This window comes from Mytilus californianus, unplaced genomic scaffold (genome assembly GCF_021869535.1).
Source record: "Mytilus californianus isolate M0D057914Y unplaced genomic scaffold, xbMytCali1.0.p SCAF_21, whole genome shotgun sequence".
NCBI classification, from domain to species: domain Eukaryota; kingdom Metazoa; phylum Mollusca; class Bivalvia; order Mytilida; family Mytilidae; genus Mytilus; species Mytilus californianus.
This window is the reverse complement of record NW_026262670.1, coordinates 3,501,778-3,529,736: the sequence shown is the minus strand read 5'-3', so window position 1 is coordinate 3,529,736 and position 27,959 is coordinate 3,501,778. Positions and strand designations below refer to the sequence as shown.

Genomic DNA, 27,959 nt, shown 5'->3' with positions numbered 1-27,959 from the left:
TATCAAGGAGAAAATTAAAAGCTTCAATCATCTCATCACACCTCCAGAAAGTATAAATAGCATATTTACTTTTCTCATTAGAGAAGAAGGCTTTAAATGAGTTGCAACAAATATATTTGCATTCAGATTTACCAAACAACCATTTAATTAAATAGGAAAACTTTTGTTTGATAAGATTGTATGGAAGTGTCGTGCAAAGAGTTGAAAAGTCAAAACTGTCAACAGAATCAAAAGGACCATCGAAAGCACATGATTTATCTAAAACATCCAAAGAATTTTTACACTCCAAAAATGGGTAATTCCACAATTTTCATATATTTTATTACAAAAGTAAATGATAAGTTCTTTGATAGTAGTTAATGAACTAGTTAAAAGCATTGAAAGATTAGTTATAGAACACTTACCAGAGGCCGAGATGAAACGATATTTTACTGGGGTTTTTTTGGTGTAGTTTAGGTAACCAATACATAGTAGGGACCTTCAAATGTTCAGAAGAGGCCTTAAGCTGTGATATGGTTATGATATGTTTGTTTACTATATAACTCTCTGTTGTGCGCACGAACTTGAATGTAGAAGAATTTAAAATTTCATTCTTAAGAACGTCCGTGTAGTATGTATGGCATACCACCACAACATTGTTGGCTGGTTGTCGGCCGGTACAAACACAAACTGCTTTGAAAGTACTTGAAGTTTGTTTCTTATTCTAGAAACGGGCGTATAATGTACTGTTTTATTTATTTGTGTATTAATGCACTTTTCATGATTCATTGGTCAATGTTAAGTATATAATCATTGTAAGGTGTACATGTCTGTCTGGTTTTGTTTTTCGGACCTTGACCTTATTTTCATGGATCATTGATAATATTAACATTATGTAATACTTGTAGTAAAATTATATCTTTAGGACTATCAACATAAAATAAATCATGAAAGCAGGCAACACATTTCAGGGTGTGCACTCTTGTTAACCGGATTTTCGAAATAAAAATCGGTTATTGATTTGGGGATGTACGGCGGACGGGCGGACCGGCGGCTGCCAAACAGTGTCTCTTCAATAACATGAAAACCCCTTGACAAATATTTTTCAAATTTAGAAATGTTGTTTCCTACGACTAAATGAAGGTCAAGTTTAATTTTCACGATTTTAGCTTTTCTCGTTTGTGAGTTATCGCCCTTTTTAATATCCATAAGTGGTATTTTTTTTGTGATTGAGTTATTTTCCTTTGAACAGAACTTGTTAATTATATACATAAAGTTTGATTACACTAACATGTGACTAAGCCTTTATAGATAATTTTCACCTGTTTATATGTCCTGTTATCAGTATACTAAACATATGGTTAATGTCTTATCTTGATTGACAGATTTATTTGAAAATTTTCTGTTTTCTAAGTGTTGATGATTAAAAGCTATATAGGAGTAAATATAGTTAGAAATTTACAGTTCATTATTAGACATTTTGAAGATAATTACAGATAAGTTTTATCGATTTTTAAAAGACATTGTATTAATGATAAATAACAATTTTTCTTTTCTTTGGTAAATTGTAAATTGTTTGTTTTTCTGTAAAAACTAATTTTCTGAATGCTATATATATTTTTTTTATTAGGTGAACTCTTTTCAAAACTTAGCTTATATTGTCTATTAATAAACATATATTTAGATTTCTGATTTTGAGCCCAGTTTTCATTTGATTTCAACATAAATTGAATATATATAGGGTTCTTTAAAATGCTAAACTAAACCTGTATTTATTTTCATGATTAGTAAGATAATACCACATCGAGGTACAAAGGGTCCTAAATTAAACTTTTGTTTAATCAACAATTGAATCCTCGGTTCTTTGGTATGCTGATTTTAACAATGTTTGAGTGTTAAATCATATCTAATTTTAGAGAACTTAGTCATCACTGGTTGTTGTTATTATATTAATGATTATAATTTGAAAAATTACATCATATCTAATTTTACAGAACTTAGTCATCACTTCACTGGTTTATTGATTATAATCATATCTAGTTTGAGTTATTTCCCTTTGTAGAGAAAATATATGGATAAAATTAAATTGTGTTTTATTTCAACTTAAATTAAATATATATAGGGTTCTTTCAAATGCTGAATCTAAACCTGTATTTAAATATTAGATTTTTGGGCCCAGTTTTCAAGTTGGTCCAAATCAGGGCCTAAAATTCAACTTTGTTTGATTCACAAAAATTGAATTTATGTGGTTCCTTGTAAAGCTGAATCTTACCATGTATTGAGAGATTTTGGATTGTGAGCTCCTTTATCAAATTGGTCCACATTGTGGTCCAAAGGGTCCTAAATTAAACTTTTGTTTGATTTCATCAAAAATTGAATTTTTGGAGTTCTTTGATATGCTGATTCTGACAATGTAATTTGGATTTTGGATATTGGACCATAATAGGTAAATGTCCAATTTCAAATATTTCAGTTCTTTGACCACATTCATTTTGTGTCACAAACCTATGCTGTGGCAAATATTCAACCAAAACCCAAATTCAGAGCGGTTTTAAGCTTAACTGTAGTCTCCATACTTGCTCAACTGTTTAGGATTCGACATCTGCAGGAAAATCGGGTTTGCTGTCACTCCTTCAGCCTCTTGTTTTTAATAATTTCTTAATTTATCATTGATTATTTAAATTGCAAAAAAGTATGTTATAAATCATGTCAGTTCCAAAACCAGACTACTGAGCTGATGGTACCCTCTGGAACCAACAGTCCATTAGCAGTGGTATTGACCCAGTGCTAGAAAAAATATCTGCAATTTTCAGACCTGCCAGATAGTCACCCTCTGTTTAATGATACTTGGAAATTTACAAAAATATCCACAAAGTATGGAATTTTCGGTCAATGTCTAATAAAAGTTTGAGTTGCATGACAGGGTATGCAACTTATTTTGGGGGTACTATCACCAAAAGATTATTATCATCATTATTTTGTGTTTGTGTTTAATGTCGGGCTGTCTCTGTGTGTAGAAAGAAGACATAGGGAAAATGTTAAAGAGACAGCCACAAAACAAAACATTAAAACGAAAAAACAAAAAACTCTTTAGGTCAACATAGGTTCTTTAGCAATACAATTTGAATTTAATTAATGCAAGTACTGTGTAGCATCGGATATCAATCCCATTTTTAGCTCAAGTTTGGTATCCCGAGTTTTTAAAATGTTGTTCTTCTTTTCCTCTTTTTTTTCTCTTGTCCATATCAATGTATCTGCCTTACTTTTGTATTAACAAATTGCTTCTATTAATATTTTTTTTAATGCCTATAGTCTCTTCTGGTTTACAATACATTTCTTGCAATTAAATAACAACAGTAATTTAGGAGTAAACAATAAACAAACTTTAATTTGATGTAGTGATTGATTGATTTGTATTGAACATCACGTTCTGCACTATTGTGCTATTTTGTGGTGGTCAGTTTTTATTGGCAGAGGAGGACAGTTGGAAAACTGACAATCCTAGTCACTTAAGATTGGAGTCGTGCCATGTGTGATTCGAACTCACAACAGTGTTGACAACTTTAATTTGAAGTATAATACTGTAAACATAGTTTTACTTTAACAACATTCTATGATCTTCTGTGAAAGTAGAAATGTTTTCTTCTTATTAATTTTTTTTATCAGAGTACAAATTAAATTTTGATTTTCGCCAATCAGACAAAAAGACAGAAACTAAATGTTCTAGTATTGTACAACATTATTCATTTTAATTAAGTAGTTTCTATTGTTTTATTTGGCATAGTGGTATAAAATAAATTACATAGCTAAAGCCTGAAAGTGAGGCATAAGTATACTGTAAACTCAGAATTTAATGCTTGCCTTCAGTTTTTTGAACAACTGAGAGTAATATAAAAATACACATCCTATCGGTAAAGCAGATACAATAGGTTTAACAGATCAACATCTGCTGTACATGATAGCAATAACTATTGTTTAAAATTGCAATTGACAGCATAGGTCCTATTGTATCTTTCATAGTTATAGCTGGAAATATTGTGTGAAATTAGGAAATGAGCAATGTTAAAGAAAAGAGGCGAAAGATACCAAGAGGACATTTAAACTGATAAGTCGAAAGTAAACTGACAACGCCATATCAAGAAAAGAAAAAACCCTAAAGACAAACAACAGTACACAAAACAAAACATAGAAAACAAAGACTGAGCAACACGAACCCTACTAAAAATAAAACTGTTATCACAGAGTTATGTCTCGCCTTTTTGTAATTTTGATTATGCAAATGTTGAAATTAAAATAGCAATATTTTAACATGTAAGTTATGCAAATATTCAAAGTCAATGAACCATGACTGAGGTACATGGCTAAACAATCTCCATGGAAATGAGATTTGCCAATGCTAATACAACTACATACCAAATACCATTGACTTATTATAAGTCGTTCCCTTTAAACAAACCTAATCACAAACATTAACTTGTACACTATGTAAAAGTTTCAAAGTCAATAAACCATGAAGAGGGGATGGGGCTATATAATCTCCATAGAAACGATACTTGCAAATGCCAATAAATTTGCATACCAAATATCATTGACTTAACATCAGCTGTTCATCTTAAACTGATTTAATTAGAAACTTATACATGTAAACTAAACAAAAGTTTCAAAGTAAATAGGACATGGCTGAGGGGGCAGGGCCAAATATTCTCCATGGAAAAGAGATGTGCTAATGCTTATACAACTGAACACCAATTAACATTGGCCTACCACTAGTGGTTCCCCATAAACTGACCTAATCACAAACTAATAAATGTAAACTAAACAAAAGTTTCAAAGTAAATAGGACATAACTGAGGGGGCAGGGCCAAATATTCTCCATGGAAATGAGATTTGACTATGCTAATACAACTGCATACCAAATATGATTGACCTACCACTAGTGGTTCCCCATTAACTGACCTTATCACAAACTAATAAATGTAAACTAAGCAAAAGTTTCAAAAGTCAATAGACCATGACTGAAGGGGCAGGGCCAAATAATCTCCATGGAAATGAGATTTACCTATGCTAATACAACTGCATACCAAATATAAATAAAGGCAACAGTAGTATACCGCTGTTCGAAATTCATAAATCGATTGAGAAAAAAACAAATCCGGGTTACAAATTTAAACTGAGGGAAACACATCAAAAATAAGAGGAGAACTACAACACAACAGAAACAGAAACACAATATTAAAATGTAACACACAGAGAAACGAACTATAATATAACAATGGCCATTTTCCTGACTTGGTACAGGACATTTTAAGAAAAAAATGGTGGGTTGATCCTGGTTTTGTGGCTAGCCAAACCTCCCGCTTTTATGGCAATGTTAAATATAACATTAAAATGACAACATTACATGACAGGACTACAATACAAATAAATGGGAGAACATACAGGACAGAGAAACATACGAATAATAGCTAACAAAAATTTAATCCGAAAGACGCGCGCTTCGTCCACACAAGACTAACCAGTGACGCTCAGATCCAAAAAGTTCAAAATCCAAAACAAGTACAAAGTTGAAGAGCATTGAGGACCAAAAGTTCCAAAATGTTGTGCCAAATACGGCTAAGGTATATGTCTGGGATAAGAAAATCCTTAGTATTTAGAATAAATCATTCTTTTGCAAACAGTAAATTTATTAAATTGACCTTGCACTTGTGGTTCACCATAAACTAGACCTAATCACAAACTAATACATTGTTGACGCCGCCGACGCCGGAAACATCATATCTCTGTTTCACATTTTGACTCCGTCAAGGCGAGACAACCAGGGGTTATTCCAGGTGCTTTCCAAAATTCATTGCACACAAATTATTCAGTAATGTTGGGAAAAATGACTGCTAATCAAATTTCTGATTAGCATTAATATGTTCCTATTGACTGTAACAAAGGACTTTAAAAATACACATCTATCTGAAAAACAAATAATGCTGCAAAATTTAGATAACCCAAGCATCGCAAAAATAGTTTCCTGATTTAATAGGTGGTCTTTATTGAGTAGTAATAACACCAGATGTCATTTTGCTTTGCTAGTTGGGTGTTTAATTCTATTTTTAGCAACCTATGCTGTATCATGGCTATTCATTTTTATTAGTGGAGGAAGCCAGAGTAGTAACAAGAGAACAACTGACTTATTAATTGATTTTGGCCTGGATCTTGCCTGATAAAGGTTGTTTCAGAAGTGTGGGTGGTGCAGAATGAAGTTAGTGCATTTATTATAGAAATCCAATAGTCAACAAAACAAAAAGAAAATATTACCAGTATATAATATTAAATACATACTACAAACAATACAGAAGTGGCATTAGTTTATCATAATAAAGCAAGGGCTGCAACCTTTACAAGAACAATTTACCTATATATGAACCAAATAATACAATAGTGGCAACATTTTTTTTTAACTAAATGAGGGGTGCCACCTTTACAACAAAATAAACATGTGTACACCTGACTTCTATAATTAACATAATCTAGCCTGGAATCCTGGTTTACTGCTGGCCAATAGAGCAAGTAAGAAAAGAGCCACATGTTTAGGTTCATTAGTCGGCTTCAATTCCTGACGTATGTTCGGAGTACGTAGCCTGACACAAAAGAAAAAAAATCATTTTTAAAGTTTTAGTTTAATACCATTATATAAATAAGACATATCTGAGAGGGTGGTAGAGCAGATTGTTACCCCAAGAAAACATTATCAATCAGGGCGAAGCCAAGGTTGACAATATTTTTTCCAGTGGAACCAAATTGCTCTGTCACCCTCTCAGCTATGTGTTATTTAATCTATTATAGTAAATGCTCTCTCATTGATGTCTTTTACTGTTAAGTTTTAAATTAATGTCACATACATAACGTTACAGTTATTAGAAAAACAACAAAAGTGATGTAAGATATTTTTTTTTATTTTGACAGTCTATGAAAAAGTTCTGAGGCAAAAACGTAGAACTTTAACATTGTCTTTAATTTATTGATGTTAATTCAATTCATTGTCCTTTAATTTATCGATTTTTAATTGGTCTGCACGAGAGGGTGACATTTAAAATATTATCTCCCGCTGAACCATGGGATGGAGTAAATTATCTCCCTCGTATTAGCCAATGAAAATTTGGCATTTTAACTTGAAGTATAATATTTTTTTTAAGTGCATCTACATGTATCAAACATCTTTATTGATTTTTACAATAGGACGACATGGCTTTTCTCACATCTGGTTCTACCAGATACATGTAAAACATATTATGTCTCTAGTTCTAGTGACACAAAGCAGAGATCTGGACAGGATGCCAGGCTAGCATTTATCCATTCTAAACTTAATTTGTTTTTTATGTTTCATATAAATCAATTTAATGCCATCAATAATACAAAAATGTCTGTCTAAACTGAACCGAAGATTTTGTTTGAATAGTTTCAAACTTCCGACTTTGTTTCCAATTTTTAAAAAAATTGCAAAGGGAGATTACACCTTGATAAGACAAACTGTATCCCTGTTTAACCAAAGCAAGTGTAAGAGCATGGTAAATTGTACCAGATCTGACAATGATTTTTTTAAGTACATTAAACATTTACGGAAAGAATTGCAAAATAGTAAAGGGTGTTGATTATGGTGTTTTAAAAAAGTGTTTCAGTTTACACATGTCAGATTACTTAAGAATAAGAAATGATTGTCTTAATACAAAAGTTCACTTTAGTCAGATTTTAGATCGGCTTTAAACAGAGTCCATATTATACAGGTTACACTGTAGTTGTATATCTACTGCTGTATATAGATTTCTTTAGTTTGTTGAAAAATATGAATAAATCGTATTGTGTGACTAGTTTTTAATAAATTGAGTATATATCTTGTAATGAGTATCTAACATCAGTATCATAAAAATAAACCAAAAATAATTAACAAAATATATCTCTATGATAATAACAAATTTGAAATAATATATTAAATAAACTTTAAAAAAAAAATAGTTTTATGGCACATAAATTAAAGAAATCTAAAAAAGATATCTAATTCCTAAGTAGAAAAAAAATATATATGAACTACCTAAGAAGGTTAAGAAAAGTTCGCTAAAAGAATAAAAGTGTACCTGAATATTTTTAGCAACATTTATTGATGATTATATTGTTGTGGATATATTACAAATAATTTGAAAGTAAAGTTCCTTAAATCAATTCTAACATTTTAACTATGATGTCAATATATCTGTTTTTAAAGAGCCTTCATTAAAATCTTTGTCATGTTGAAATGAAAGAAAAGTTCCTTCATAATCTAAGTTCCAAGTGGAAAAAAAAATCTGTATTATTATTTCTACTATAGCAAATATAACAGTATTTGTTCCAAACGGAATAAAGGGTATAGAATATTTGTTCCAACAGGAACAGATATTATGGCATTGTTTATAACAAAGTTTCCAGGGGAACTTCTGCTAGGCAGAACAAATATACATTGACAATGTGATCCTATATAAAATCCATCTCTGTGGGGTCTTTGTTTTTTAGCACTAAACATTTAGTTTATTCAGACTCGCACACAAGATAAAATTGAGACAAATATTTGTTTTACTAAAGCAAGCTTCATTTCTTAACATCTGCGATTAAATCCAATTTTAAAATAACAGTATGGATCTGTGGTATCTGTAGATGCCACTAGCGACTGTGATTACAATGACACAACACAATAGCAAACATTTTGTGCATGTTTTAAGAGTTTTTATTTCTGTCAATTAACTTATTAACAGCTTCATTAATGCATTTAACTAATGAATAAATAGTTTGAAGAGATAATAAGAAATAACTAATTATACAAAATTAAGTCAACCAAGGAGAATGAATGTCTGAAAAAGGGAAATAACTCATCGAATGAAAATCTACTACACTGAAATGTGAATTATGGTCACTATTACAAAATTGCAAAATAAGAAAAAATATACTAGCATTGATTTATGTTGGAAATGTAAATTTCAGATGATTAAATGGCAAGATATAGACTTTATGTGGTTTATACTAGATATTTTATGAATTAACTGTCCATCTGTAATTTTTTTCAATGAATTATCTGATTTGAGTATAAATATTTTTGAAAGGAAAAACCAAGTTAAAATCATTGTTAAAATAGTTTAACAAATCATGCCTACCTATGTACATAAACACCAATAACTACATGTATATATTTTACATTCTATCATATATTTAGAAATAATATCTAACAATTGTTCAATAACATTGCAAAATTTGATTACAAATCTAAGAATACAGCCAAAAGGGCTGAAAACTTACAAAATCAATTCCAAAATAACAGCCAAAAGGGATATTGGGTTAAAAATATCATTCTAACAAATATATCACACACTGTACAATAAAACATATCACAAACTGCTATAACATTATGTATAATTTAGCTAGGGTGACCAACAAAAACATTTTAACATGCAACTAATGCTGGGATAGACAAAAGCCTCCTTTTAACTAAGCAACTTGTAACTCTATTCTACTATTGCACTATTTTCTGTTTATCTTTTCCTATAGATAGTTTTCCATTGTTGTAAATTGAATTAAGAGTTATTTCTTTTTGTTGATATGCTAGAGGGCAAAATTCCGCATAGATCAACTCTAAAAAAAAAGGGGGGGCATACTTTTGCTGACCTTAAGATCCAACACTATGAAAATCAATGGAAACTATCTGTTTCAAGCATTTTTCCCCACATGCCACTTCATCTTCTATATTTCCTCATTTCATGTTGGACAATATCATAGTTAGTCTATTTGTCTGTGGAACATGAATAACTATGGATTAATCTATTTACATCAATTTTCAGGGTTTTAGAAAAATTCGCTATTTCAATGTTAGCTAATTTCAGGGTTTCATCATTTGTAACATTCAAAAGTCATTAAAACATTTGATATTATTGAGAATTAAATTGGTAATTTCACTGTGCCAAAGAAATTTATGAAAATGGGCATCCAACCAATAATAATGAATATAATGAAAAACATAAATGTATTTCTGATTAATTTTAGTAATACAAATTTCTGTTTTTTTTGAACATTTGAACTTCACCCTGTCTATATTACTTTTTGAAAGAGGATGGTGTAGTCCACATAACCTTCAGTTTCAAAAATCATTCCCTGCAAATTCAGAAACTAATGCAAAAATGGTACAGTTTCAGGTTGCAATAATAAAATCTTGCATTCATAATTTCATGAGTGATTTTCCTTCATAAAACTTGTGTATTCTCATTAATTAGATTTTGAAAGTGGTCAAGGATTCACAATAATAAATGGACACAGTAATTTCTGAATTAACAGTATTCATTATCAGAGTTGTGTCCTTTATTTTTAAATGAGAAAATATTTCAACACCATTTCAATGCATTAGAAAAATATACATAATATTTGTTACTATAAACGCCCTTTGTTAAAACCAGACATGGAGAAATAACTCTATAGAATAATGGAATGTGGGAATAATCATGCACTGTTTAAGTATCACCACTTCACTTTTCTTCTCAGATTAAAAACATGTTTACAAATAAATATCTATTGTACACAATATTTGCGTTTTTATATACCCTGTTTGATAATTACCTATATAAGGCCATTATCCTACTTTTCTCAGGACTATTCTTCAAATTCGGACGAGACAGGCGACCCTCTTTATTATAAATTCCTGACAAAAACTAAATCTGATATTAATGGAAGAAATAACTTATTCTCAGGCTTCAGTAATTTTCTGCAATAGGAAATCTGGTTCCCTGCCCTGCATACTATTATTCAGCTTCTATAAATAAATGTAATCTTTTAATAGTAGAACCTTTTTTATAGTTTTGCTATTCATTTCAGAATTCAAAATTGTTTGCATCTTTTGTGGAATTCGGAAAAAGTTAAGTAAAATTCTAACAACAAGAAAACAAGTTCTTTATGTCTTCTTTGTGTTGATAGATTGCTGTCTCCTTGACATATATCCTGTTTCTCATTTTGCTGTCTCACATGGAAACACCCTACATCTCGTTTTGTCCATATATTCACAGTACATGTGTATACTACTCTCAAATTAATGAATGAATGAAAAGAGTTGTATGATATACATCAATGAGACAGCAATCCATCAACACAAACTCAAATAAAAACATGTAGACATGGACAGTCTTAAACAACAGGCAAGTGTCTAAATGTATGTAAAGTTCTAAACAATCTAAAAAGTTGTACTCATTGTAATGTGTTTTCAAATTATCTGCATATATCAACCTATAGTTTTTTTTAACTTAACAATAAAAGTATTGACCAAAATGATTTTTTTTCTTATTTTTAGTGAAAAAAAATACAAAAAGCATGTGTTTCAGTCAACATTACACATGTTATTCGAACTGCAAAAAATCACATAAAATTCATAACCGAAAACCTATGTCTAAATTGACAGTAAACCAATTTTCTGATAATGAGATTCACATGATTTATTTTCCATGCATTCAAAACTAATTGCTTATTAAAATGCATCTTAAATTCATGCAAGTTATTTGTGGAGCTAACTTCTTCCTAAATAGGTAAAAATATTTAATGTACGTTTTTTGTCACAGGTTAATTGATCTCGATCAACAATAATCTTATAATATCACTATGGGTAAAATTTTACATGAGACAGTTATAATAAGGCACATTTTAACTAGTGCTACTATTGGAGGTTGGGAAATTCATAAACATATTAAGTAGGGAGAATTTGGACAAACAAATCTCTGAGGTGTTAGAGCTAGGACAAGCTACAATTGGAGTTAAAAAGAAAATTTGGACAAATGAAATCTCTAAGGTGCGAGAACTGGAACTAGCTACAATCAGAGTTGGGAGAGTTATCACTAGAACAAGAGCTATATTTTGCTTTATGTTGTTGTAAAAATTCATCTGGAACAATCCTGTTTTTTTACTGCTTATGTTTACCTCTTCTCTCATGAATCGTTCTAACTTGTCCACACAGGCATCCTGATATTCATGTATCCATCTGAAAGAAGAAGATTTATCTCCAGCCGTTAAGTATGATAAATCAAGCTTTACCTGTTCCACAATATAAAATACTACCAGAAAGGAACAACAAACAAAAAGATAAATAGGTAGCTCTTTTTCTATTCTAAAGTTTTGCAGTTTTGTTAAAAGAAATGAATAAAAATGAGAAAGTCAATATAAACCCTTAGACTGCTACGCGCGACTATTGTCGTTCCGATAAAGCAGTCCGCTTCTTTCTTTTGATAATCACAATTGAACTAGTTGATAAAAGCGATTTTCAACAAGATTGGTCAACTATTCTGCAGTCACGGATACGTTCGTAAAATTTTTACATTGATCATGTTGATGGATTCGTTGATAAAAATAAAATTAAAAAAAAATACTTTTGTTTACCTCTATTAGCACCTGTACAGGTAAAAAATTACAAAAGACACAAAAAAAAATAAAAGAAATACATAATACAGATTTTGACAATACTTTTTTATATAACTTTTATTGATGAAAACTCAATATTTACAAAGATATAGCAATTATAAATCAACATGTTTATTTCAGCAGTGATTAATTATTTATTCAGCAATACACAAAAGTACAATATAAATGAATGCAGCAGTCTAAGGGCTAAGTTTGATTTTCAAATTTTTTCCATGACATTGCTGCTAATAACCTATGATATAAGTTTCATAAAAATCTGGCAAGAATTGTACACGAGAGAGGGTAAAAATGCAATTTCCCATACAATCAATATTTCCAAGGTGCATAACTTTTATAAAAATCGTTGATCAGCACTGATTTCAAACTTGTCCCAAACAATCCTATCGATATACACCTATGATATAAGTTTATAGAAAATCTGGCAAGAAATGTACACGTGAGAGCACTAACAAGAACGGATTGGTGGACAGACGAACGAGCGTCTAACGGGGGACAAAAATTTCTTTAAGGCAATATTAGAATTAAATATCTATAGATATGAAAAATATTTTTTATTGCCAAACAGGGTGAAGTGTTAATGATAGCTAAATAAGAGGCACATCTAAAACTTGTTTCACTCACCTAGAAAAAAAGTGCCAGTCTGCAAATTTAAATGAGGACTTTAATTGCACTAACAAGTTATCCAATAAATTGGTATTAAAGAAACCTTTGATGTTTAAAATTATCACACTTTATACTTTTATACTAAGATACTAGAAAATCTTCTTACTTTATACCATTAAAGAATGTGATCTGTTTCATATCTTCAGGTAGCTGGTCACCTAATGGCCACTTGAAGTTGTCCATAATGGGTATAATATTACACTGACTTTCTAATGCTGCTACTATTTCCTGGAAAATAGTTAACAATACATATAAACAATCTTCAGGATCTTCAGGATAAACAGTAAATAATTCTATCATTTACATTATTACATGATAAAAGACATCTATGTACAGGAGGAACTTACAGCATAACACTACATCCGGAACCAAAGCAAATACACTTATTTTATCATTTTTTTCTCCTGTCCAGCAATTCTTTTGATATTGAAACGGCTTTTCTTGTCAAATACTCACACAGTTACCAGTCATGCCAGTATTATGCATCTTATAAATTATAAAACCATTGGAGTTACATTTAAATAACTGTTATTCTACTATTTCTAGGACCTCTGCATTTCAATCCAGGTAAAAATCCATAAATGAATGTCACAGGTAAAATTATAAACAAAGTCTCACTTCAAATCGCTTGACCTACAAGATGACGGATAACCAGGGAATTATCATAATCATGTGACGTCAGTGAAAACTATGTACTCGTTCATTTTAAACCATAAGAGAATTAATTTATTTATTTTCAACACTTAATAAAAATAAAATTATAGTTCAACAATCAACATTATCTTGATTATAAGAATGAAATAGCAATGAAAAAACAAACTTGTTCATTCAGATTTACACATAAACTAGGTAATCTGTCGGTCGCAAGCATTAAAGACACAAAACAGATTAGGACTCTCAAAATATATTACTGTAATGCACTCAAAATGTTGCACGCGATTTAAAAACTAAAACTAAATTACCCTGTGAACCCAGTCATTTTTGTCTTTATCTCCTACACATCTATCAAGGGCATTTGGTGTCAGTACCAGTATAAAGTTACGTGAGGACCTCACACTGCTCAATAACCCCTCACCAAATTTACCAGCATTTAATTTCTCTATGTCTAAAAATACTGTAAATCCCCTCAACTGCAGAAATACTTTCAATAAACTGAAAATAAAAATATTCTTTAATAAATGGTAGGCATTCTGTATTTATAATAAATAACTTAGAATATAAAGTATAATTTAGCACTTTTAAACATTAGTTATCTCTGTATTTGAAGTCCAATAATATTTGTTAAGGATGGTTTATCTGTCAGCATTTTCTAATGTAAAATGTTATTCATTACTATTTCTGACTACTGTAATGCTTAATAAAGATACAAGAGTTATCTTTCTTTTTAAAATGATGCCACTTGAAAAAAAAAAACATGACTAACCATGAAATAACATATAATCAATCGCTAAACAAATTATAAACAGTTCTAAATATACAATATATGTACATTGTCGGAAAATATAAAATTCATTTGTACAAGCTTTAGAAACAGGACAAAAAGCGAGGCTTGCGGAGATTTTCTCCTGTTTTGTAACGAGCACAAATAAATTATACATTTCTGACAATGTACATATTTTGCTTTTATCCTAAAATTTACACTCGGCACTTGAAGCTTTCATTGTTCAAATTCAAATAGTTGTCTCTGATTTTTAAAAGAAATCGACATAGTTCAGACGCGGGCAACAGGGAGGACCCCAAAATGAACTGTTACGTAAAAAGAAATTTCACATTACCGCTTGCTCAACATAGAAGTGGGGTAACATGAGACTTTACTTGTACAAGTACAAATAAAGCAAAACATTATTTGTGTACCTGTTATTTGTACAATAGTTGGCTGGATGCAGGATAAAGAATTGTATGTCAATGTAATATAAATGCCTCTGACATGTCTGAGATTAAAAATAATGTGTTAAAAGAGAGCACAAATCCCTCCCCTGTATGTGACACAAAAATGATATATATTAGTCATCATTTTCTAACTACATGCCATGTTTGAAGACGTTATATTGTTTTTGCCAATAAAGATATAAATGACCTTCTGTTACTTATTAACTTTCTGTAATGTCCATCAGATTTCTGAATTCCTTTACTAACAACAAAATCACTTTACCTTGCCAACATTGATCCATTTACCCTTCTATAACTTATAAAAACATCTGTCACCTTACGTCCATCAATAATATCTCCAGCGTCACCTTCCGTCTTTTGTTCCTCTAAAACTGTATATAAAAACATCTTAATTAAATTGTTGACGCATATAATTTGCTATTCATCTAGATCTGTTAAGAAGATCTGGTACACCATCTTATAATGATATGCATAATTTAGCATACTTGTGTTCCCAACAATATAACTGTTTGTTTGCATAATACTCAATTTTTTTTTACCTGGGTCATCAATCCAGTGAATTAGTTGCATTGCATGATGGACTACTAAATGTTCACAATTTACCAAAAACACCTTTTTTTACTGATATACATCATAATTATTTTTAATGATAGATGTGATTATAAAATTTAATAAGGGCTGTTCCAGAATTAAACGCATGAGCGCATGGGCTGCAGTTGAAGACCCTGGCCACCAATGAAACAAGACCAACACCGGTCTGGACCTGCGTCGCTGCATGCAATTGATTGAGGTTACATGTCTACTGAAGCATAACGGATCACTGTCCCTTTCATTAAAGACAAAAAAAAAAATGTGACAAAAAAGTTTTTTCTACAATGAGTGTTGTAAAATTTCAAACATTCCGCAAACAGGAAATTGCTGCAAGCGGATTTAACTGAACATAATCGAGCTGCAAATAAAAAAATAAAATCATTCCCTTCAGTACGAGCCAAGAAAAGTTTGCGGAAAATTTTTCCTGTAAGTAATGAGTGCTGTAAATTTCAAACTATTGGCAAACAGGAAGAGGCTGGACAGTGGATGTAAAAGTTGCTTAATCGTTACAACTCAACATTATAAAGCTGCAGACTAAATATTAAATCATTCCCTTCAATAGGAGGCAAGAAACGTTTGACGAATATTTTTCTCATACAATGAGTGTTGTAAAATTACAAACTATCGGAAAACAGGAAGTGAATGGGTTACTGATGTAATAATTATTTCGATTCTAATAGGACAATTACGGTAATTTTGTAAACCGTGAAAGCCCAATACACATGATACTGTTTAGCTGTTCCGTATTACCCCTCGTATTTAAAAACAGAATTTTCATTATTTTGTGCTTGAATATTGTATTGAGTGTGCACATTCATCTGAAATAGAAAAGGAATAGTTATTTAGGCTTCATCAACACAACAATGTTTGAAAGAACACTCATTTAATACTAATAAGAAATAAACGCTTGTGACCTAATTCAAACATAAAATCAATTGTGTAGTCAAGAATCCGGGTCCGTTCGCCATAGTAGCTGTTCGCCCTAATACCTGTTTGCCCAGGGTCCATTCGCCCTGATTTTTATTTTATTCAATTGTTGACTAGTCTCATAATGTTTATTATTTGAACAGAGTACGTCAAACTTTGTTGAAAAATTCGCCGAATATTGGTCTTGCTGCAACCAAATAATTATTTTCCTTTGATTTGCATAGTAGAATACTGGAATATAATGTTTTTATCGTTATTGATATTTGTTAACAATTTTAATAATTCTAGTCAGTCAATTTATGCAGTATAATAATAAATGAACTTGTAAATCCTTTTTAATGTTACAATATTAGGTCAATGTCAGAAAAATATAGTTTTTTTTTGTATGAGGCTGAGAAACTGGGGAGGTTTTACCGAGCCCTTCACAGTTTTGTGCCGAATACAAAAAAATATATATTTTTATGACATTGACCTACTATTGTTCTTATACTTCAACTTAAATAAATCCTTTGATAGCTATTTAAATTGTAACACAAATTTCAAACTTATTTTCATCCCTTAATAAACCCCTGATTGTGGAAAAAGTGTTCCATGATGAAATTGACATTGCACAAACTATAGGTATTACTATATTTAGGAAATAAACACAACTAGTTGCAGTATAAATCATTGTTTTTACACATTCAAAGCTGACTATGTTGTTGCTTTCACGTTCTACAGACGTTTTGTACATCCATACCAAATATAACAAAATAATAATGAAGTCCCCATCAATTTATTGATTAACAATATTTTACAAATTAATTTCATTTTTGTTTGTAATCGAATAGAAAGTATGTCGTTTAAAGGGGGCGTAAAGCGGAACAGCCAATTTTGTGCATTAATGCGTTTGCGCTAAAGGTAGATATACTTTGATTATACTGGTTGGCGATAATAGGTCGTCATCTTAGAATTGCTTACTCACTACAATTAAACATTACGAAGCTGCAGACCAAATATTAAAACATTCCCCTTGATAGAAACCAAGAAAACTTTTCTACCCAAGGTCTTTTGGAAGGACTGATGAACGGACTGACGGAGGTTAGCCTTTACTAGATTTTCTTTCCCCTTTGGTGATGCAGGATAAAAATTTCATTTTACTAATTCTTTCATAATTCTTAGAAAAATGCATCCACCAACATTCAATTAATCTGAGTGCCCCCCATCCGTCACCCAATAAATTTTGGAACAGCCCTAAAAGGAAGATTGCCAAAAAGTATTCCAAAGTCTTTGCCCAGTAACTTACTGGCTGTGCAACCCTGTGAAATTGATATAACATAGAGTCCTTAATATTTGTGGATTACACATTTTCTTGGTCTTCATGGATAGAAACCACAAATTGAACTACTCAACGAAATAAAAAAAATGGTTACTTTTATTGCAGCAATAATGACACCAAAGAATTAAGTACCCTCGAAATAGCACATTCTTCTCCAACAATGACAACTGATATAAATGAGAAAAAAAAGTTATCCACAATATAGTAGAAAGGGAAAAGTGATCTTTGTTGTACATTTTGTAATAATAATTTGTTGAAAGAGTCATTAATGTGGGGAAAATTCATTAAATCTGTATTTCTTAATTTATTTACAAGACAGTTGTTCCATGCATGCATTAACCTGCATTCTTTGTAATAAAAGGTAAAAATTAAATAGTTCAACTTTGACCCTTGTATCATCAAGACGTATAAAGCCCTATTGCCATACCTCTTATTTTCTGTAATATTTTACTCCTATGTATACCACTAGAGATACCACAATCATTGGTGAGCTGCTCTTCGGTGAGGTACGGTAGATAAAGCATATCTACACCGGCCTGTAACATGGAGTATGTGTATTGACTGAACTCTGACCCTAACTCCATCAAAAAATCATCCAGTTTGGTCGGATCTGAAGACGCATAGTCTGCTGTTATTTTGAGTCTTTTTAATTCTCTCATGAATCTGTCAAAATATAGTACAGACTTTTTTCAAACAAAAATTGTTTATAAATAGCTAATGACACAAAATCCCTACACACACTTGACAAAATTCAAACCAATTGTATTTTTTTTTAACTTGTTCAGGACTGTGTTTTTTTTTATCCCAATAATATATAACAACGTAGTGTTCCTGGACTGATTTTTAATTTCCTCTTTATTTTTTGTAACCATTTTCTGTTAATGTGAATAATACCTTATTAATACGTGGCCATTATTTGTTAATACGAATAACACCTAATAAATAAGTGGGCATTTTCTGTCATGTCTGCTAATGAAACAATAATATACCTTTTGTGTGCTATTCTACATTTCATATGCAGACTGCCTGACAAGTCCCCTTCTGTTAATGTTAACAGCAGGTCACCATCTCCTTTACATCTCTCAAAATTAACAGCAAATTCCTCAAATCCATTCTGTAGATTAAAATTTAAGTGTTAATAAATTTGATATTAACAAAAAGAACAGGACAGACGGACGGGTCAAAAACATTATACCCTACGCAACTTTGTTGCGATGTGTATAATAAAAGTAGACATAGTGCCGGGGCGGATTCATTTATAAATCATGTAAATGAACATGAATCATACACCATGTCTGCCTACTGGGGAAAGCTTCTTTTCTTCTCTTTCGTTACACATTGTCTGCCCCCTTGCCGTCATTAACTCAAAAGCTCAAAAGCATTTACAATCGTTTATGTTGCGTCCTGAGCACATTTGTAAGAGTGTTTTATTACAACAAAAGCTGGATTGATTTTAGCAGTAAATTGAACTCATTTTTTTTCTAAAATTGTTTGTTAATTGACCGACAGATACAGTCTGTCCAACCTGAAAGAATTCTGACTTTTGGTCCAACTTCTTTGCACAGATACAAGACGAGGTTTTGTTAATATATGTATATATACTGAAAACACTATTCATTATATATACAAATATTTAAAAAATCTCGTCTTGTACCTGTGCAAAGAAGTTGAGCAGAATGCGTCAACTTAGTATTTTTTCGTCTATAAGGCCATCATGATGTTCTTCAAAAAGATTCATCATATCGTAATTATCCGGAATCGATGTCATTATATTTGCTCCAGCAAAAAAGAAAATATGCTATTTTGCTGGCACCAGCAATATAGTGAATTTGTTATTTTGCCAGTTCTTTGTGAAGAGTGAAATTTAATATTTACTTTTGAAAAGTACTACGAAAATGTACACTGTCAACATAAAAGAATCAAATAATTACTGATATACTGGTAGTTAAATAAGAAAATGGCTAACAATATTTGAAATACATATAATTGTTTAAAAACATTTATCAGTCAAAGTGAAAATAAGAATTTATAAAACGAAGTAAAACTAAATATTGAGCATATATTTGTTGCAATGAAATCATATGAAAACATGTAGTTAAAATTATTTCTAAATTCAGTCACAGTTTAAATTATAATGTTACATGTATGCATAAGAATAAAATCTCAGATTTTTTAACTGTATGTCATAAATAAATGGGGAATGTGTCCATGGGACACAGATTATGCCCCCGCTTGCATATCATATAAAGTTATAGAGGGACAAAACTGAAGAACGGTAAAAGTGGCACTACCCAAATTCGACCTTGATCTGGGTTTTGTGGTAACAAGTATTGTGTATAAGTTTCATAACATTTGGTTGAGGTAAACTTAAGTTAGAGAACGGAAACAAAAAATTCAGCAATTTTTCCATTAGTAAAGGGGCATAACTCTAGAACGGTTAAAAGGACACCACCAAAATTCCAACTTGATCTGTATTTTGTGGTAATAAGCATTGTGTATAAGTTTCATAACATTTGGTTGAAGCTAACTTAAGTTAGAGAACAGAAACGAAAAATTCAGCAATATTTCAATTTGTAAAGGGGCATAACTCTAGAACGGTTAAAGTGACGCCACCAAAATTCAAATTTGATCTGTGTTTTGTGGTTATAAGCATCGTGTATAAGTTTCATAACATTTGGTTGCAGGCAAACTAAAGTTAGAGAACGGAAACGAAAAATTCAGCAATTGTTAATTTGTAAAGCGGAATAACTCTAAAATGGTTAAAGTGATGCCACCAAAATTCAAACTTGATCTGTGTGTTTTAGTTATAAGCATTGTGATAAAGTTTCATAACATTTGGTTGAGGCAAACTAAAGTTAGAGAACGGAAACCAACTTTGGGACGTACGGATGTATGGACGGACAAGGGTAAAACTTAATGCCCCCTCCGCTACAACTTTTGGTTCAATCAGCATGTACATGATTAACATTAAAGGAAGATAACCAACAAATAAACTAAAAGTGTTTGATGTTTTAAATAAAAATTCATCACCTTATTCGAAAGACTGACAGTTTGTTCTACAAAACAAGTTCCTTCACAATTTTTCTTCCATCCCATTTAGTATAGTTCATGTAGTTATAATCATGAAAGTGTTATTATGATTTCATAATTATGTTCTCTGATACTAACACTGTAAATTCAGAAATTAAAGTGTGCGTTTAATTATTATTGCAAATCATTGATTAATGAAGGAAAATCACTACTGACAATAGGAATGGGAGTTTTGATTATTGCGAACCTGATATTATCACATTTTTGCATTAATAAAAACAACCCCATAATTTCTGTCGTTGAATACATTAACCTCTATGTCATATATGTGCTGGAGTTATAAACCAACCTGTGATACCCAGAATTTCACATCTTCAACTGTCCACACCGGAACTTGTGCTGTCAGTTTGTGCGGAAGATTCTCTCCAATAATTCTTAGAGCTTCACAAGCTAATTTTGATGTTGTAGCATTTTGACTACTAGCTAACCTTTTTAATGGACTTATAGCTCCTATTTCATAAAATATCTGAAAAAATTATTTAAAATCAATGGTTCATAATAATTAAAATTCAAAATTGGAACAATGAATTACTTATGTTACTGTGGATTAAGTATTCATGTTCTTATTGGTGGGGTAGCAAATTCTGTGGATTTCGTGATTTTAAATGTTCCACAATGTACAAATTTTCTAAGACTTTTTTCTTAAGATGAAATGATGAAATGTTTGCTTTTTATAACAGACTGATATAAAAGAAGATCCAAGTTTGACATATTCGTGACTATTTATGTTCGCCTTGTTTTTCTACTAGCTCAAGTCACTTAAATAAATAGCTCTGGAATAAAACATGTTTAAGTTGATTTACAGTACATTGTACTTAAAATGTCAAAACACCAACAATATGTTGCCCAATTTATTCCTTAAAATAACATATGAGCTGCGTCAGATAGAAATCAACCTTATGCAAATGAATAACAATACATCTGTTAACCTATTTCAAGTTGACAAAATCTCTATGCAAAGTCTGTAACTGTTTGAAAATTTAGTTGATGTAAGAACCCTACAAAACAGACCAAAATTCATCTTTTATTTCGTATTTGAATGTTCCTAAATCAATAAAAGTCTAACAATGTATACATGTACATAATATATATGTGCACTTGCATAAGGTGGATTTCTATCCGACACAGCTCATATATACATGATGTACCAACGTATAACTTACTTTTGTATTTTTCTGAAGAGATTTGATTCCTGCCTCCATTGCAAAATGAAATGCTGCTAATGCTTCAGATTCCTCCCTTTTACTGGATAATAAGGGAACCAGACGTTTCGACCATTCCTTGGATCTACCGTGACGATGAGACAGGTCCATCCTCCCAAATTCACTTGGAGAGTGACTAGCAATAAATGGAAGAACAAGATCTAGGGTACCAGATTGTAAAACAGCAGATTCAATTTCTTTATTTGCAACCAGTACAGAAATTGCTAAGCAGGCATAGTATCTTACACTATCATCATCATTAAATGCTAGAGGAAAGAGCCATTCTGGGACTTTGTGTTTTGCCATCTCTTCTTGGTTTTCAGGGCCACAATACAAAGCCATATTTGACAAACCAATTGCACAATGACGTAATGTCAGACGATCATTACTTCTACACCAATAAAGTAAAACATCTAGTCCCCCCAGGACAGTCAACTTTCTACAAATTTCTTCTGAAATTTTGAAGAGACTCTCCAATATTCCAGTACAAAACCGAGCCATATCAAACTCCCCCTTTGTATCAACAGCCATTTTAACCAGTATTTCTAGTCCATAGTGTACTACTCTCTGTCTATTTCTTGTTATTAAAATGTTTTCAAGTAATCTTCCTGAAGCTATCATCAGTTCTTTGTTTTGAGAGGCACAGTTTCCTATCAGAATGTCTAGAGCTTGTTCCTCACGAAGAGTGTCACATAAACTATGTGCTACATCCTTGGTTGGCATGACCCAAGCTTGTTCCACTAATAAACTTATGTCATGTAATGCTTGAATATGAGAATCACCAGTACATTGTTTGATGACCTCAATTTTGACCTTAAGTTGACTAGTAAGATGTTGTAGACTGGAGGACCAATCAGTATTTTCTGTTGTATGCGGATCTTCAGATTCTGAGTTTTTCAATGTGTAATTGTTTAAATCTTCATTTCCTGATAAAAATATACATTTTTCATTTCCGTTCTTAAAAAGATGATCCTGATCCATGTTGTTGACAAGACGTTGATCTGAATGTTCTGCTTGCGCCAGATCCAAGTAAACTTTAGAACATTCGGATACATTATGATGTGGTGACTCATGATCTTTCTCCGTCATTTCCTCATCATCCTCTATATCATGGAGAAGTGTTCTGGCCGATTGTGATATTTCTAGAGCTTTATATGGATCAGTTGGAAGCCCAGAGAACTTAGCCTCTGATTGAACCATTCTTACAGTCCCTTTGCCTTCGACCTTCTCCATAATGAAGATTTAATCTAAAAAATAACATACTATAAATTGAGAAATTTTTGCTTCCATTCATTATTGCGATTGTTTAATAAAGGACACAAATACAAAATTAACTATGGCCATTTAGGAAATGCTGCATCCTATTAGGAGAGTTCCAGGATAGTCGTTGGTTCAATGTGGAGATTGAAAAAGTTGTATCACGTGACAATTGTCTATGCACATGCCTATTTTCCTACACAGGGAAATCAAGTAAATGTAAATATTCCATTAGATTTCCACTTAGAGAAGTCAACTATGCTGATATAGTTTGACCCTTCACCCTGATGAAAACCTTAGCCGTGAGGCGACATCGCCCATATGTTGACATTTTCATACAGACACTTTAGTATCGATCCAAACATTGCAAATATTTTTGACGTTTTCAAATGACTTATGTGTGTAAAATAAAATTAGAAACTGTATAACAGACAATCTTGGAACTTAAGTATGCTATCAAAATTTAAAATGCAAGCTTTTATGTTTGTGAACAAAACTGTTCTGATGTAATTTTCTCAATAATAAAAAACATTGCAAAACTTTCTGAATTTACAGTAAACAAACTAGAAAACTGACAATATCAGGAAGGGCCACGTTTGCATATTTTTGTGTGAGGCACAACAAAAAATAATTATAAGTGACATAAACAAAGTAATACATTTAAAAGGGTTTCAATTTTCAAAATTTTGACACCATGAAAAAATTTGGGATATATATATGATATATGCATTTAGTAAATATCAAGTTTTGTTAAAATCCGAGCTATGATTTTTTTTATGTGTTTATAGGGCATGTAGGGCAGCCATAAATAAATGGGGAATGTGTCCATGGGACACAGATGATTCCCCCGCTTGCATATCATATCAAGTTATAAAGGGATATAACTGAAGAAAATTATATGTGACGCTACCCAAATTTGTACTTGATCTGAGTTTTGTGGTAATAAGTATTGTGTATAAGTTTCATAACATTTGGTTGAGGCAACTTAACTTAGAGAACGGAAACGAAAAAGTTCAGCGATTTTTCCATTTGTAAAGGGGCGTAACTCTTAGAACAGTTAAAGTGACACCACCAAAATTCAAAATTGATCTGTGTTTTGTAGTAATAAGCATTGTGTATAAGTTTCATTACATTTGGAAGAGGCAAAATTAAGTTAGAGAACGGAAACTGAAAATTCAGCAATTTTTCCATTTGTAAAGTGGCATAACTCTAGAACGGTTAAAGTGACGCTACCAAAATTCAAACTTGATCTATTAGGTGATACCAGTGAGCAATCTGATGATAAAAAGAAGGATGAAATACCCAAACCACCGGCACTTAAATCATCTAAACAGAAATCACAAGTCAAAAAAAAAGACAAAGAAAAAGTCACAATCTTCTAGTTCATCATCTTCATCACTGCAGCGAGAAAATCCCACACCCGAAGGTGGTCCTCAGCTGGCCCCTAACTTAAATTGTGTTCTAGTTCAGTGAAAATGGACGTCACACTAAACTCCAAAACATATAAATGAACTAAAATTAAAAAACACACTAGACTAACAAAGGCCAGAGGCTCCTGACTTGGGACAGGCGCAAAAATGCGGCGGGGTTAAACATGTTTTGTGAGATCTCAACCCTCCCCTATACCTCTAGACAATGTAGAATAAAGAAACAAATAGCAATACGCACAGTAAAACTCAGTTTAAAAGAGAAGTCCGAGTCCGATGTCAAAATAGGTAACAAAAGAAATTAAGCAAAATGACAATGATACATAAATGAACAAAGGACTACTAGCAGTTACTGACATGCCAGCTCCAGACCTCAATTAAACTGATTAAAAGATTATGTCTTCTTCATATGAAAATCAAGTACAATCCCTTCCGTTAGGGGTTTAGTATCATACCATCATAAAATATATGAGAAGAACATAACCCGTATCATGCAAACAACTGGTTTTAGAATAAATGTGTTTATTTCCGATGCAAAGACCCTATGAGTGAATCAATATAAATACCAAAATATACACTCCTTAATGACTTGACAACAGTATCGTTTGGTTAGCTTTTGAGGTGAATGCCGACATTTTTGTGCTTTGTAAAGAATATTACCATAAAATATTGGATGTGAAATACCTGAACGTATAAGATGTCTGCATGTTGATTTATATTTACGAATGATGTCCTTGTACCGATGATAAAATTTAGTAAATGTTTAGACTAGTTTGTGATATCAAAAACCCTGGTTTAATATTTTTTTTGAACCTCAGATTTACCTCAGATCTATAGGTGAACCTCAGATTTACCTCAGATCTATAGGTAAACCTCAGATTTACCTCAGATCTATAGGTAAACCTAAGCTCTATAGGTAAACCTCAGATTTACCTCAGATCTATAGGTGAACCTCAAATTTACCTCAGATCTAAAGGTAAACCTCAGATTTACCTCAGATCTATAGGTGAACCTCAGATTTACCTCAGATCTATAGGTGAACCTCAGATATACTTCAGGCAGTTTATGTCTTGAGCATCAGATCTATAGATGAACCTAAGATTTACTACAGGCAGTTTATGTCTTGAGCATCAGATCTATAGGTGAACCTCAGATTTACCTCAGGCAGTTTATGTCTTGAGCATCAGATCTATAGGTGAACCTCAGATATATACCTCAGATCTATAGGTGAACCTCAGATTTACCTCAGGCAGTTTATGTCTTGAGCATCAGATCTATAGATGAACCTTAGATTTACTTCAGGCAGTTTATGTCTTGAGCATCAGATCTGTAGGTGAACCTCAGATTTACCTCAGGCAGTTTATGTCTTGAGCATCAGATCTATAGGTGAATCTCAGATTTACCTCAGGCAGTTTATGTCTTGAGCATCAGATCTATAGATGAACCTCATATTTACCTCAGGCAGTTTATGTCTTGAGCATCAGATCTATAGGCATGATAGCTATAGGTGAACCTCAGATTTACCTCAGGCAGTTTATGTCTTGAGCATCAGATCTATAGATTAACCTCAAATTTACCTCAGGCAGTTTATGTCTTGAGCATCAGATCTATAGGTGAACCTCATATTTACCTCAGACAGTTTATGTCTTAAGCATCAGATCTATAGGTGAACTTCAGATTTACCTCAGGCAGTTTATGTCTTGAGCATCAGATCTATAGATGAACCTCAGATTTACCTCAGGCAGTTTATGTCTTGAGCATCAGATCTATAGGCATGATAGGTGAACCTCAGATCTACCTCAGGCAGTTTATGTCTTGAGCATCAGATCTATAGATAAACCTCAGATTTACCTCAGGCAGTTTATGTCTTTAGCATCAGATCTATAGGTGAACCTCAGATTTACCTCAGGCAGTGTATGTCTAGAGCATCAAATCTATAGATGAACCTCAGATTTACCTCAGGCAGTTTATGTCTTGAGCATCAAATCTATAGATGAACCTCAGATTTACCTCAGGCAGTATATGTCTTGAGCATCAGATCTATAGATGAACCTCAGAGTTTATGTCTTGAGCATAAGTGATGAAGGTTTTTCAGCGCATCCTCATTTGATAAATCGTCACACATAATGAGAGGAAGATCCCTTTTAATTTTAAGGTCAATTCTGCAAAGATCAAGGTCAAAGTTACTAAAAACTAAAACACTATTTGTGCAGGAAAGTGGTTTCTGGATGCTTAAAGACTTGTATGGGAATGGAAACTTAGATATATGGTCTCATTTAATGAATAGATCTTATTGACTTAAAGGTTAAGGCCATAGTTACAAAAAATGAAGCCAAAAAGAGGTTTATAGAAAACATGCTAAATCAAATACAATGTATGGGATTGAAAGCTTACTACGAAGTATAGTTAAAAAAATTGTGAGCCTTCACACTATAGGTTCTTCATTTATCCAAGTAGAAAATACACCTTTGAAATAGACTTGTACACATGAATGTAACCATTTTGATTTGAACAGGAAATGGATACATCATCTAAAGACAAAACAGAAAGCAAAAAAGGGACAACAAAGTCTGAATTTACTGTATCAAGGCATTAAAAAGATTTATAAAATGTTGAACTAATGTTATAGAATGAGAACACTGACAATAATGGGAAGTAACTCTTATTAAACCGAATGAATGGTTCTAGGGAATAAAAGTAGGAAAAGATGTATACAGTTGTTAAAATTTTCTTTTCGCAGCTGATAAAAAACTTCCTGGTGCAGAGAAGAGGAGTGAAAAATTATGTGAAATATGGGAATCCTAATTTTAATGGTAAGTGGTACATTACAAGGTTTAACATACTGATTTTATTTTTATGTCTTGTCTCCTCACCCTGGAGTTTGTAATTATCTGTTTGAAAAAAAAAATTATGAGTGGACTTTGTTGCGTAATGCTTAAATATAAAATCATTGATTGACTTTTATCCACAGATTAATCCATTTCACTTTTAAAATGAAAACAACAAGTTAAATAATTTCATGCGTCCTTTGCGCTTTTTCAGGATTTACCTTCATCAGGAACGCTCAAAGCCAAACATTTGAAAGCCAAGGATGTATAAGTACACATGTACTGAAACAGTTGAAGAGTTTTATGACAAAAAATACCCCAATAAATA

The 27,959-nt window shown here is 31.9% G+C and overlaps 1 protein-coding gene across 1 annotated transcript in view; it reads right to left on the bottom strand.

Moving 5' to 3' along the window:
• Nucleotides 1–3,700: 3,700 nt before the first annotated feature.
• The window catches only part of LOC127731842 (NAD(+) hydrolase sarm1-like), a 38,392-nt gene continuing 14,133 nt past the window's right edge, over nucleotides 3,701–27,959 (bottom strand). Inside the window, exons 2-10 of the mRNA XM_052240691.1 lie at nucleotides 22,081–23,366; nucleotides 21,207–21,383; nucleotides 18,817–18,941; nucleotides 18,255–18,490; nucleotides 15,254–15,362; nucleotides 14,064–14,253; nucleotides 13,208–13,329; nucleotides 11,941–12,001; nucleotides 3,701–10,789 (exon numbers count right to left, since the gene is read on the bottom strand). Of these exons, the coding sequence (XP_052096651.1) occupies nucleotides 10,724–10,789; nucleotides 11,941–12,001; nucleotides 13,208–13,329; nucleotides 14,064–14,253; nucleotides 15,254–15,362; nucleotides 18,255–18,490; nucleotides 18,817–18,941; nucleotides 21,207–21,383; nucleotides 22,081–23,352 (2,358 nt within the window). The 5' untranslated portion in view covers nucleotides 23,353–23,366 and the 3' untranslated portion in view covers nucleotides 3,701–10,723. The remainder of the gene's footprint in view (nucleotides 10,790–11,940; nucleotides 12,002–13,207; nucleotides 13,330–14,063; nucleotides 14,254–15,253; nucleotides 15,363–18,254; nucleotides 18,491–18,816; nucleotides 18,942–21,206; nucleotides 21,384–22,080; nucleotides 23,367–27,959) is intronic.